We start from the raw sequence: 13,729 nt of genomic DNA, 5'->3' as shown, positions 1-13,729 counted from the left end.
AGCCACCCCAGTTCAGACATAGCCATATGCAAATCAGTCTGAACCTGTGCCTCATGGGAACAGTCCAGCCCGAACTGTCAAGCCATGTCTTCCCTGGACCGGAAACAAGCATCCTGGGACCGGTTTCGGATTCATAATCCTCATCAGCCAGGCTATCTTGAATCCAGTGGCCAAGTGAGCAAGGGACTCGCGTCTGAGCATACCCTGCCAATTTAGGGCAAACAAAGCGATACAAAAGGGGGGTGGGCCCCTCTCTGGTTTCCTACAAAGTTGAGAACCCATGATGATTTGGCCATTTCCAAATTTTGAATCGGCTTGGGAGTACTCATTAATGAGGAAACTTTATGCACAGCAACCTGAGGGAGCATGAGCCGCAGTGGCTAGTATGCCAGACACATACAATGGTTATGCAGTCTGGGGAGTGATTGGGTAGGTTTGTGTATAAAGCTTTTAAATTACAGTTGTATAAGGTAGCGAACAGGGGAATCCTGGACAGTGTTGAGATGTTTGTCATCAGAGTATTTGTAGCTGTGTTGCATACCAAATCGGAGTGCCATCTGTTTTCTCTTCCTTTTCATGCTATTGCTTGTTTATTAATAAAAACAAGTTAAAGGAGCAATTGCGGGGTGTTGGACACTGCTATAAGAGGGGCTCCCGAGTCGGTAGCACGGATGTCATTGCTTGAATGTTTTTTCTTTCTCTCTGTGTACTCCTTCAATAAAGTACTTTGAAATAAAAAAAACAAGTTAAAGTTCTAATTTTGTGGATGATGGAAGTGAAATCTTGAGGTGTGATTGTGGGGGCTTCAGTAGGTTTGGATTGACTAAAATCAGAAGCCTTTCATTTCATTACTTTCAGGCGGAACCATAATCACATATGGCAGGTACTAATGTATGCTCGAAGAGTCTTCTACAAGATTGACACAGTCGGTCCCTTAAATCCAGAAGCTGCAGTACTGTAAGTTTATTTTCTTCCTCTCCATGCCAGATTATGCATTTTGAGTGGTTTCCTTTAGTTGTGTTTTGCAGGTATATTTTGCAGTCTGAACGTAAGCGTGATCTAAAACTAAATTAGTGAATGAGCAGTACCTAAACCAGCACCAGATGTTGTGAATGTGCAGAAGAATTGAGCTTCTATGAAGGGGAAGAAATCAACACGTTTATGCTTATTCCATTTTAGAAACCTGTTCTGTATTTCATTTGTATGGGCACCTGAAGTCTACTAGGGTTCATACTGTAGCATGTTTTCTTCAGCCTCTATATAGAGCGCCTTGCTGCTCTAAGAACCGATAAAACCAACTAAATTTACAGCCAACAGACCCCTCTGATTGAAAGTCATCTGTCATCCAATGCATCAAGCACTGCCTGCATCTGGGTGTCCAGTGCCCCCCTCCAAGCCCAAACCCACTACAACAGCATTTTGGTTTGCAAGAACAAAGTACAAAATAGTACAAACCTCGCTCCATAATACCAATGTTGACTGCTTCAAACCCGACATTTGCTCTGAATGCCAAGTCATTATGTTTTACCCTGGGCATCAACCTCATTTACTTAGAAAATCTTTCCAAAAACTGCCTCTCTTCCAAAGAACGTAGAACAGTTTATTCAAGTAAGGGACTGTACAACTGCTGTTCAAGCCCTTGTACTCTCATCTGCATGTTGGTACCTCCCTGCTCCATCGCCCCCATACTCCACATTTGCCACATCACATCCATGGCCTGAAAGAAAATAACTGCATCACCACATCCTGATGGAACACCATTGGCCTCCCTTGCTGCCCCACATTTTGTTCAAGACCAGATTTATCATTTACAAAGACATTACAACCAGAACCCCTGCTTACCTTGAAGATCAGGTCACCATCTCTAGTTACTCTTGAGACCCCCACATCTAGGATACCGTGAGGCTAGACACTAAGTTGAAAACTATTAAACAATAATCTATGAATCCAGTATCTGGAACAACATCTTCGTATCAGTCAGGACTTTCCCCAAATCTTCTCAAATTTTGGTAAAGAATTGAAGACTCTTTGGAAAAACCTGTACCACGGTGCAGTAAGAGTTCATTTCTGATCCCATCATCCAACTGCCTCATCATTTACCCTGTGGATCACTACACTGCCTTTTGGCTAGGTTTGGGTTATACAGATACCACATAGTGAATGTTCTACAGGTCTATCTCAATACTGGTCTAATTTCCTACACGTTTAATAAAAATGCATTGTCAGTTTTTGTTTTTCTAAATGCTTCATTATAGGTTTCCCTTAAACTGGGTGGTAATATGTACCAGGTATTTTTTTCATTCTAATACTGGGACCGTACGAGGTTTAGGCCTGAAATGAGGAGATAATGTGTGGCACAAACTCTGCTCTGAGAAGATCTGTATTAGTTCAGTACGGAGAGAAGCTTCGCCCCCTCCCCCACCCTTATTTTTCATTGGCTTGGGTGTTTGTCCTTTGTAAATGCTGGCTTCTAATTCCTTATGAGGCTTGTTAGTCCCTCTTTAGTACAGCCATGTCTTCATATGTATCTTCCCATGGCTACTGGCCCCTTTACTTGGCTGTTACACTGGGTGTGTACTATTTCCTTTAGTTTCTCCATTCGCGCAGCTTTGTCAGTGCCTTCTCCTCTCCCATTCCTGCCCACCCTCACGTTGTCTGTGACTTCTCTCCCTCCCACCCCCACCCCGCCCACCCTCCCGTTGTCCATGATGACAAGTTGCCATCCATTTGCAATGCAATAGGTCTAGCGTAAACCTATTGCATTGCAAATGCTTGTTGTTTTTGGAGATGGGTGCACAGTAGGGAGATCCTGTAGAAGGCTGTCACTGATGCTAGCCACCCTTCTCTGGTGATCTGGTACACCCCACATGCCTGATATTCAAACTAATGAGCAGAGACACCTTCCTCCGCACTTTTATAAATACCATGTGTCACAGTAACTGGGTGTGTCACCCGCTGCAGGCGCCACGCGCACACCCATACAGAGTAGGTGGCTTTGTGTGGAGGCTGAGCCTGGCCCATAAGAAACAAGGATGCAGACCTCTTGTCCGGCGTTCCCTCAAGACAGCGGTAACTGCACAGAATAAGGGAGCGGGGAGGGGACAGTAGTTTGTGGAGGATTGTGTATTTCCAAATAAGGCTGGCTAGCTTTGATTTCAGCTCTTAATTCTTTCCTACGCTTCTTGTCACTGCATCTCACTCTTGAGATTTTCTGTTTTCCTTTTTTTCCTCTCCCATGCTTTTCTCTTAAATTTCGCTAAATCAAAGTTTAATGTCGAAAACCAAGTTCTAGCAGGGCACAAGTCCTGTAAATTATTAACATAGGCAATTTGCAATTTTATAATATGAGTTGTATGACAGGAAGGGATGTTAAAGTCCTATCTTATCCTCACATTAATGGGAATGCATCTATTTCAGTCTGAGCTGGGGTACTGTAGTGTTTGCTATTCATGATGAAATGAACTTAAGTAAATGTAAACAATGTGTACATATCTAGATCTGGTTGCAAAGAGTTTTTTTTTGGGTGTTCAAACTGCTTTATTGCATCTTTCATTCAGTACACAGCTTCTTCGCCTACAACCCTGGGGCCGGCAGCATATCCGTTGTGGCGATAGTGAGGTATTTAACAGTGTGACACGGCCTCAAATACCGACAACCCGGAGGTCCGGTGGCGTTTAGCATTAATCTACGTTACATTTTATGTACCTGATGCAAGTTATATCTGACATGACATTACAGTAGAACAATTTTTAGTTTCTCGCATATAAACATACTCAACCTTTCTGTAACTATACAGGGATCACTGCATCACAACATTCTCACTCCTACTGTTTTTTGCGTATGTTGTTGTGTATTCCTGCCATGGTGTTTCCCCACACTAATTGGCCTATCTAACACTCTTCAGTGTTCTCTGCCTCTGGTGATGGCCTCCCCTTTAGATATTCAATCAGGTACATCCAGTAATCTTTGGGTCTAGAGCCTGCAGGCAGCTCCTCCTCATAGGTATTTAACGTGTCTTTACACTATGTGAGATCTGCCAACCAGTTCTTTTTGGGATATTTTCTGCTGTTCCAGTGGAGCGAAACTCTACGCTTAGCCATTAATAGCGCTATCACACAGTACTTACGCTTTTTCGCTCGTAAATTCGGGACCAGGCCTAGTAGGCACACTTTTACTGAGCAATCTATGGGCATGCCCAACATTACGCCTAGTGCGTCTGTCACTTCTCTCCAATAGTAGGCTATTTTAGGGCAGTCCCATGCTAGATGCACAAAATCAGCATCTTCCATTCTACATCTCTTGCATCTAGAGTGTGCACTCAGTCCGTATCTATGCAATGTGAGTGGTGTGTAGTACATTTGATGCAAGTACTTGTAGTGAATTACTCTTTGCTTACCATTCGGAGTAAGCATATCCGTTAGCATACATGCTGTAGACCATTCTTCTGGGGTTAGTGGCTCAACCATGGCGTTATTCCATTTAAGTCTCATTTTGTCAGTACCCTTCGCAATGTCTTCTTGCAACCTGGCGTACAGTCTAGATACTATATGTGCCGCTGTGGGTGTAGTTAATAGATATTGTAATGAGAGCAGTTGCTTAGGTTCTTCAGGATACACAGTGTACAGTTCTTTCATTGCCCTCTGTAGTCGGTAATAAGTGAAAGTGAATAATAACGTCGGATTGCTAATATAACTCAATGCATCTAGTGTCTTGAACCGCCCTTCTTTATAAAGATCACCCATTTTATCTATTCCTGCCAGTTGTAAAAATTCCATACCTACTGTTTCTTGCGTTACCGATGGCTCCGGATGATGTGCCAAAGGTAAGTCAGGCGCGTACAATGGGAGCTTTCATGCCTTTTTGCCCATCAGGTACCATGCCGTGTTGGTGGTGTCTATTGTATTTATGTCCCATGCGTGTAGTGGCGGACGTTTGTGTGGCAGTATTGCTGACAATGGAATGGGGTGGGCATCTCCCGTTTCAATTGCTACGTGGGACATGAATGGTATCTCATGATACCAGTAGAACGTAAATTGCGCTTGTGCGCACCGGTAATATAGATAGAGATCCGGTACCTTGAAACCACCCTGTGCATAAGGTAGCGTTAGTGTTTGAAGTTCTAGTCTAGCTTGTTTTCCAGCCCAGACGAGGTTCAGTACCAGTTTATTGATATTTCGGAAGACTTCTGTCGGTGGTTTGATTTACCATTTTTACTATGGCAGTTCTATCTGCTAATGAAAGTGGCAATTTGTTCCATCTGTTTATTTTCTCCTCCAATTCTGATATGACCCTCCCATAATTTGTACGAATGACCAGTTCAGGGTCACGGTGATACCAGATGCCCAAGTATCTCGTGGGTTCTTCCTGCCATTCCAGCGGGTAATCCAATGTGAATGGGGTGGTGCTGTCTGATGGCACCAGTATTTGAGACTTGGCCCAGTTGATTTGCAGACCAGAGTGCTGGCCAAATTAAATGTATTCCCTCATTAGGGGGTTGAGGTTTTGGGCAGGGTCTTTCACATATAGCACCATATCGTCCAGATATAGATATATGTGCAGGGGTCTTGTTGGAAACTGGAGCGCCGAGTAATGGTGATGTTGTTTGATTTTGCACGCTAAAGGCTCCAGCACCAACGCGAACAGTAGAGGGGACAGGGGGCAGCCCTGTCTAGTCCCTCTACCTATCGCTATGGGGTCCGAAACATAACCATTCACCCTTATCCTTGCTGACAGGTCCGTATATAGCATTGAGATCCATTGTGTAAACATTATCGGAAAGCCCATGCGTCTCAACACTGCATGCAAATGCTCCCATTCAATTGTATCGAAGGCCTTCACGGCGTCCAGTAGGATCGCCGCAGCTTTGGTTTCTGGTGTTAAGTAATGGGAGAGTGCAAACAGCGTTCTTGTATTATGCGTCGTTGACCTTTCAGGTATAAATCCTGACTGATCTGGTCTAATCAGTGATGGCATTAGGGGCTTAAGACGTGTGGCCAGCAAACAGGCCAGTATTTTGGCGTCTACGTTAATAAGTGATAATGGCCTATACGAGTCACATATTTCTGGGTCTTTCCCAGGTTTAAGTAGTGTTATTAGCATCGCTTCTCGAAGAGACGCCGGGAGGATTTGCTTCTCATGTGCTTCCCCATACATTTCCACCAAGTGTGGGGCCAATTGGTCTACAAATGCCTTGTAAAACTCGCCAGTGAAGCCATCAGGCCCTGGTGCTTTGCCGTTTGGGAGAGTTTTAATGATCTCGTTCACCTCCTCAACCGTGATCGGGCTGGACAAATATGCTCTATGACCACCTGACAGCCATGCTATTTCGACATCCGCCATGTAATCTAGTATGGTGTTGGGTGACGTGCATAGGTTCGATTTATATAGTTGGCCATAAGTCTTTCGGAATTCTTCCAATATCCCTCTCATGTCATACCTGTTAGTTCCCGTGGTGTCACGTATTGTATGAATGTGCTGTGGGGCATGACCTGTACATATCTTGCGAGCTAGCGCCCTTCCAGGCCTACCACCTTCTCCATACGCTCTGGCTATACCCCGCTTCGATACATATTGAAGTTCTGCATTTGCATATTCCTGATGCTCAGTCAGTAGCTGTTTGATATCCCCCAGTATGACAGTGTCTTGTGTGCGTTCGTATCGATGTTCCAGTTCACTCAATTTTGACTCTCTAGTTCGTATTTGTTGCCTAATGTCTTTCAGTATCCCCGCTGTTGTACTGATACTTTCCCCTTATCGTAGCTTTAAATGCTTCCCACAATACCCCTTTGTCTTCAGTCGTTGGAGCGTTGAGGTCAAAGTATTCCACTATGGCTTTGTGTATGGTTTCTGTGTATGTTGTATCAAGTAGCGCTGTTGCATTGAATCGCCAGGCGAAGGGCGGTGGTATGTAATTAGGCAGTTGTAGTGACAGTAATACTGGGCTGTGGTCTGAGAGTGTGCGTGATAGATGCTTAACATCGTTTGTCCATAAAGATACATCACCTGACCCTAACCAGTAGTCAAGTCTCAACCAACTATTATGCGCAGCCGAGACGTGTGTGGCTGCTGAATGTCCTGGATTACGAGTTCTCCAAATGTCTTTTGTGTAATTCTTCTATAGCATCTAGCAACTCTGCTCGCCCCCATTTGTGTGTTTCTATTGTGTTAGGTGATCTGTCCAACCCATCTCGCAATACTATATTGAAATCGCTACCCCACACCAGGTGTGGTGTGTTTAGATCGGAAATAGTGTGCCATAGTTTAGTGAAAAAACTGGGGTCATCTGTGTTTGGCCCTTAAGTGTTTATTAAAGCTACAGACTGGTGTCTAAGTAGACCTAGCACTATGACATATCTACCTTTCGGATCTTTGAGCACCCTTGATACTCGAAAATTAATACCCTTTCATATTAGAATGCTTACACCTCGTGCGCATGATGAGTAATTGGAGCTATGCACAGATTCCGCCCATTTACTTCCTATGGTTGCCTGTGTATGCGCTGCAATGTGCGTTTCCTGGAGGAAACCAATATCTATCTTGTGTCTAGTAAGGTATGCAAATATTAGACAAATTTTCTTGGGGTGATTCATACCTCTGACGTTCCAGGTGAGAAGATTTAGGCTAGCTTCTTTTATGACTTCAGTGTGTGTCCTGGTTACATCTTGTTTGCTCGGCGCTGTGTACCATATGTAGTTTGCGCTTTGACCTCTTATCAGTTACAAGGAAATCTACCATCTCATACAGATAACGTAATTCGGAGTTTGCAATGTTTCTCAGATACAGTGATTTGTAATGAACATCCCCAACTGTTTCTCTACTCCCCCCACCCACTTCAGCAACCCAATCCTGCCAAAGCCAAAACCCCAAACAGGTTAAACTATAAAACCAACATGCGTCGGGGGACACCCATGTAGGGGGTCCACCGGGTGCACACTTCTCCACCCACATTGTGGATGTGGACGGGTAGACTGTCCCAACAATCAGAACGTGATCGTAGTGCTAGTAATTCATGGTCCACTCTGGCACTGTCGTTATTCTGTGTTATGTATCATGGCCCTGACTTTTGCCATCCGGGTCCGCTCTGTACACACTCCCAGAGTGCCGGCACTAATCCCATTACATTTCTGCGCTGCTGTGTCAGGAAGGTCACGCTCAGCTGCTACGCAGCCCTCCAGCTGTACACATCTAGTTATGACCAAATGCTTGCCTAGTAGCAAAGTGCAGTGTTCACGAATCTGGGCCACACAGGCCGCCCTGTCCGCCAGCGTCCCAAAATAGTTCCATTAACCGTGTAGAACTCCATTATTTGCGCACATTTCTACCTACTGTGTTTATGCGGACGGGTATCCTGTTACAATTAACAGAACGTGCACATAGTGCTGCATGTGGGTGCACCTACAATTCTACTTCGCTGATCTGCAGAGCACAACATCTTGAGGCTGCCAGTAGTTCAACTTTAATTGCCATTGACATTAGGGAGTCTGCACGCCTCTTTGTCTGTGCTAAAGTAGTGCCAGTATAGGGTATCTTCTTGTCTGCCCATGAACCTGATGTAGTCGATATATCTGCCATGTTATTGGCACGCGTTTTTACATCAAAGTGGTCTCAGGGCCTTGTATCATTATCTGTCTAGTTCACTTAGTATTCCAACAGCCTACAGTGTAGATGGCCCTCTTTTTCGGCTGTCTTGCAAATGTTTGAGCTCTGCTCCAGCTGGTCACAACGTTCAGGGCCTGATCATTGCCTCTGCATACCGCTTACAGTTTATAAGGTGGCACCCGATCAGCCATAGGAACCATACTATAAAAAATATTCATGCGCCGCCTGTGGCGTGGGGAGGACCGTGGAATGTCCTGCATGAGTCACCTTTAATTTTGCCGGGTAGAGCATAGAGTATTCTACTCCCAGGTCCCGCAGTTTCTTCTTCGCTGGTTGGAACTCTTTACGGGCCATTTGGACAGCCATGGTATGGTGCGGGTAGAACGCAAGTTTATTTCCCTGGTGTGTGATGTCTCCCTTCTCCCGAGCTCGCCTGAGGACCACATCCCTGTCTCTATAGTTCAGTAGACGGCCTATGATGATTCGTGGGGTGGGCCCTGGCTTCGGACGTGGCGCAAGGGATCGCTGAGCACGTTCCACCAGAAATACCGATGAAAATTCCTCAGCTCCAAACAATTCTTTGAGGAGGACCTCTACATATTCCATTTTTCCCGTGTTTGTTGATTCCGGAAGGCCTGCTATGCAAATATTGTTGCGTCGGGTTCTCGCTTCCAAATCCTCCGCCTTGTTGCGCAAAGTATCTAGTGCCTTCTCCATCTTGGCGCAGTTCTTGGTGCTGGAGACATCTTCAACTGCCAATATTCTTGTTTCCGCTTCCACAAGCCGTTCTCCATGTTTGTCAATTTTTGCAGCCATATGATCAACACGCTGTGTTAATGTGTCCAGCTTTCCATTCATTTCTTGCAGGCTGCATTGTATGGCCCGTAGCACACCCTCCACGCCTGTGCCCTCGTCAGTGTCATTGTCCCCTTCTGCCTCAGACACACTTAGTTCCCTTACTCAGCTTCTTTGCCTCAAATTGCAATTTTGTTTGTTGCTTTTCTGGCTTGCCCATCTTGCTTGCCTGTCTTGGTGTGCCGCAGCTCAAGCGCAGGACGGCGTGAACAGCGTGTCCCCTTCTGGTCACCGTGGTCATCCGGCGTGAACAGGAGTACCGGGCCCAGAGTCACTGGGCGCATAACCGCATGCCGTGTTGCCGCAGCCAGCATACATACGAAATTCAGTTAACAACGTTATTTCACTTCCCAGTGTTGGGTATGCTAGGTAATACCTTGTGTGTCAGATTAGTCCCATTACATTCCTGTTTCATAGCGCCTCCTCAATTGTATTAGTGGCGTGTTTAGGTGGCCGCAACGCATCTCTCCGTGTTTTCTATCGGATGCCGTCATATCACTGCATTGGCTGTCTGCCGCTGCATTAAGTGCAACACAGCCACGCCAGATGAGCGATCGCCCTCTGTGCCCCTCTTCCTCTAAGGAGCTGCCCTAACTCGTGAGCAGTCCCAGGACAAGACGCCACCAGTGACCAGCACGCATTGAATTCGTAAGCTGCAAACCACACATCCTTGTATGGTTTTTTCACTGTATTCACTAAGAACAACCCCGTCCTGATGACGATCCCGAATCAAGGGGATCGAAACGCCGTCGACCACACAGTGTGAATCAAATGACGCATATGACACTTTCAGCTTTCTTCAAGAAAATAATTGTCTCAAGTGATTGTAACTTGTCGATTTTAATTGAAGCTGCAATTGATGTATATATCACCATCTATGCGCCACCAATGCTGTTTTTAAGCACTTGCACTTCACTGAAACTGTATATAGCACCTTGCACCAAGTGCCACTGGGTTGTCATAAGATCTAATCTTTACAGTGCTGTTGAAAACTGTAAACATATGTTGAATACCCTTGTTCTTGGTAAATAATACCACCGTTCCTCTAAAATCTTTTTGACTCCTTGTTTTCTGTTCTCAGTAATGCCTTTAGGCATGCACAATTGAAATTGTCTCTTAATAATACCTGTTGGGAATTGTTTTTGTTTATATATGTCATATCACTGCAGGCGTCCTAATCGACTCGCTGACTAGTGCTTCACTAGGCCTCCTCCTTCGCAGTTCGCGTGTGCGAGCTGTTGTGTGCTAGCCGTACCTTCACCCGTCTGCTCTGCTTAGATCTGCAGCCGGTGCCTCTGGGGACTGATAATACGTTGCAGAGCCATGGCAAGGAGTGTTGTCTTCACTGACAGAAATCGGAGCGTGCATATGTATTTGTGCAGCGGTAGCTACCGCCGGATCGCGCCTCTAGTCTGTGTGCGTTTCAGCGCGGCCGCCATCTTGTGTGTAAGCAGCGCTCCGTGGAACGCATTTGTCACTGTACTCACAGGTCTCTGTCATTGCCGATCTAAGGAGGTGATTCCCTGTCGCAGCTTCTCCAGTCCTCTGCGGGTCATGTGCAAGCCTTCGTTTGCCCTTCCCAGCGTCTCTGGAGGTTTTTACCGATCTGGTATTAGTCCTCGGGCGCCGCCATTTGGAGCTTCGAACGCGGCAACACCGTTTAGCCCCGTAATTTCGGAAGCACGTGGGGAACAGCAATACAGTGGCCAGCAGGTTAATATTTAGGAAACAGCCAAGTCTTGACACTTTTCCTAAAGGGAAGGAGTTCTTTCGTTCGACGGATGTCTAGGGGCATACTATTCCAGAGTTTAGCAGCCGCAACTTTGAAAGATCTGCCTCCTGTCCAAGCTTTTTTAAATCTCGGCACTTTTACAAGGCATGCCGTTGTAGAGCGAAGTGCTCTGGTTGGAGAGTACCAATGAAACATGGCTTGCAGAGAGCTGGGCCCAAGTCCATGCAAGGCCTTGAAAACAAGACAGAGGGATTTAAAGGCCACTCGTTGTTTCAACGGGAGCCAGTGGAGTTCGGTCATCGCTGCTGTGGCAGAAGATCTCCTCGGCCAACCAAGGGCCAGTTTAGCAGCGGCAGATTGTACTCTTTGAAGTCTGTCCAACAGGAAGGCCGGAGACTCTAGTAGCAGCGCATTACAATAGTCAAGGCGACTTAGAATAGTGCACCTGACTATTAACGCTCGGGCCTGTAAGGGGAGTAGTGGCAGGATCTTACGTAGGGATCGAATGAGGGCCGAACAGGTGGACACTGTTTTCGCAACCTGGGCTTCCATGCTGAGTTTGTTATTCATCATAACCCCTAGGTTGCGAACAGCGGCGACCGGCTGGGGTTTTTCCGAGGATTCTGGGGGCCAAAAATCCATCGGGAAAGGGCGAGGGATCCGGCTTCCGGCACAGAACAAGACCTCCGTTTTGGAGGCATTAAACTGCAGTGAGTTGTTGTGTAGCCAGCCAGCCGTGTCTCGCAGACAGTCATGAAAGGATTCCAGAGGAATCGATTCCTCACCCTCCCAAGAGAGGATGAGTTGAGTGTCGTCTGCGTAGTTGATAGCCTTCAGCCGGTAAGATTTTATCATCGTGATCAATGGTTTGAGATACACGTTAAATAAAATCGGGCTGATGGACGAGCCCTGAGGCACCCCATGAGATACCGGGGAGAAGACTGATTGGAACGGAGGAAGGGATACAGCCTGCTTCCTATCCCGCAGGAAGGAACGAAACCAATGCAAGGCAGTACCACCCACCCCGGCTTCCCCCAGCCTCTCCAATAGAATCCCATGATTAACCGTGTCGAATGCGGCAGACAGGTCCAGCAGAATCAGAGCTACTGCCTGACCCCTGTCTGCACGCAATTGAAGGTCCTCCATAGCAGTGAGTAGGGCTGTTTCGGTGCCATGGGCTGGGCGGAAACCGAATTGTACTTCGTCCAGGAATTGATGCTGCTCCAAATGTTTGGAGAGACATGAGCTCACCCAACGCTCAGCGATTTTTGCAGGGAATGGTAGCAAGGAGATGGGTCTGTAATTCTGTAGGCACTCCGGATTTAGGGAGGGCTTTTTTAAAAGTGGCGAAACAAGAGCCTGCTTCCAAGAAGCAGGAACTGTGCCACTGCACAGAGATTGATTACAGATCCTGCAGAGAGTAGGAAAGAGTTCCTCTCCGGAGGTCTTCCAGATTTTATGGGGGATAGGGTCCAGAGGAGATCCAGATGATATACCGCGAGCCAGTCTGTCGAAGTCCGCCTCAGTAATAGGGGGGAGCTCCAACAGACAGTCTGCAGGCTGCCATCCTGGGTTCCCCGCTCCGATGTCTATAATACCTTCCCCAGAGTGAGGGGGACAGACCAGAGTTGGGGAAGTACTCAAGCTGCGAATAATGGTTTCAATCTTTTCATTGAAAAACAGAGCTAGATTATCGCAGAGGGCCTGTGTGGGAAGGGTCGATTTTTTTTTTTGAGCAGTCAGGGTGGGTAAGACTGTTCAGAATCTGGAAAATGCTTTTGGAGCTATTAGCGGCTGTGCATATTGTTGAGCAAAAATAATCAGATTTAGATTTTGGATCAAGGCTTTATATTCAGAGTTTAATTTTCCAGAGCAGTTTGCTGGCTTCAGTGTAACCCTGTCTCCATTTACTTTCCGCCTGTTTGCAGGCAAGTTTTAGAGCCTTTAGAGAGTCATTGAACCACGGGGACGACACTCTGCCCTTATGCCTGCCTTTTTTTAGTGGAGCAAGAGAGTCAACCCTCGTGGTTATCCTGAGATACAAAGCCTTGTAATTGTCATCGACTTGACGATCCGGGGAGAAGCTGTCATCCACTTTGAACACAGCCTCAGTAGTTCTCAACCTTTCAAGAACTTTCCAGTCTCTGTACATAAATTCAGAGGTGGTGCCATGTGCCTGAAATCTAGCCCCCTTACTATTAATATGAAATTTAAGAAGGGAATGATCAGTCCAACCCATGGGCAAGATTTCATCCAGGTGTACTAGCTGTGGGACCGAAAAGATAAGGTCAAGCCGATGCCCTGCTCTATGGGTGGATTCCTTGACTAATTGCTGAAGACCCTCCCTTTCACAAGAGATCAGAAGATTATGCAGCCCAGTATCTAAGGTGCCATTCGGCCAAAGGTTAAAATCGCCTAAGATAATCAGTTTGTTGTGGGAGGTCGCCATGTTGGAGAAGGTATTAAATAGCGATTGTTGCTGCTGGGTGCTAAAGGCCCCGGGAGGTCTATAACAGATAATCACCGTAAAGATCGGCCCTGTGT

At 46.3% G+C, this 13,729-nt stretch overlaps 1 protein-coding gene across 4 annotated transcripts in view; it reads left to right on the top strand.

Annotated features, from left to right (window-relative positions):
- AKTIP (AKT interacting protein) overlaps positions 1 to 13,729 on the top strand; it is an 86,059-nt gene that overhangs the window by 54,515 nt on the left and 17,815 nt on the right. For all 4 annotated transcript variants that reach the window (XM_086945183.1, XM_086945180.1, XM_086945182.1 and 1 more), the window contains one exon: positions 859 to 957. In XM_086945183.1, coding sequence (XP_086801309.1) covers positions 859 to 957 — 99 coding nt within the window. The remainder of the gene's footprint in view (positions 1 to 858; positions 958 to 13,729) is intronic.

This window comes from Lissotriton vulgaris, chromosome 12 (assembly GCF_964263255.1).
Source record: "Lissotriton vulgaris chromosome 12, aLisVul1.2, whole genome shotgun sequence".
Lineage (NCBI taxonomy): Eukaryota > Metazoa > Chordata > Amphibia > Caudata > Salamandridae > Lissotriton > Lissotriton vulgaris.
This window is presented reverse-complemented; position numbering and strand designations above follow the sequence as displayed.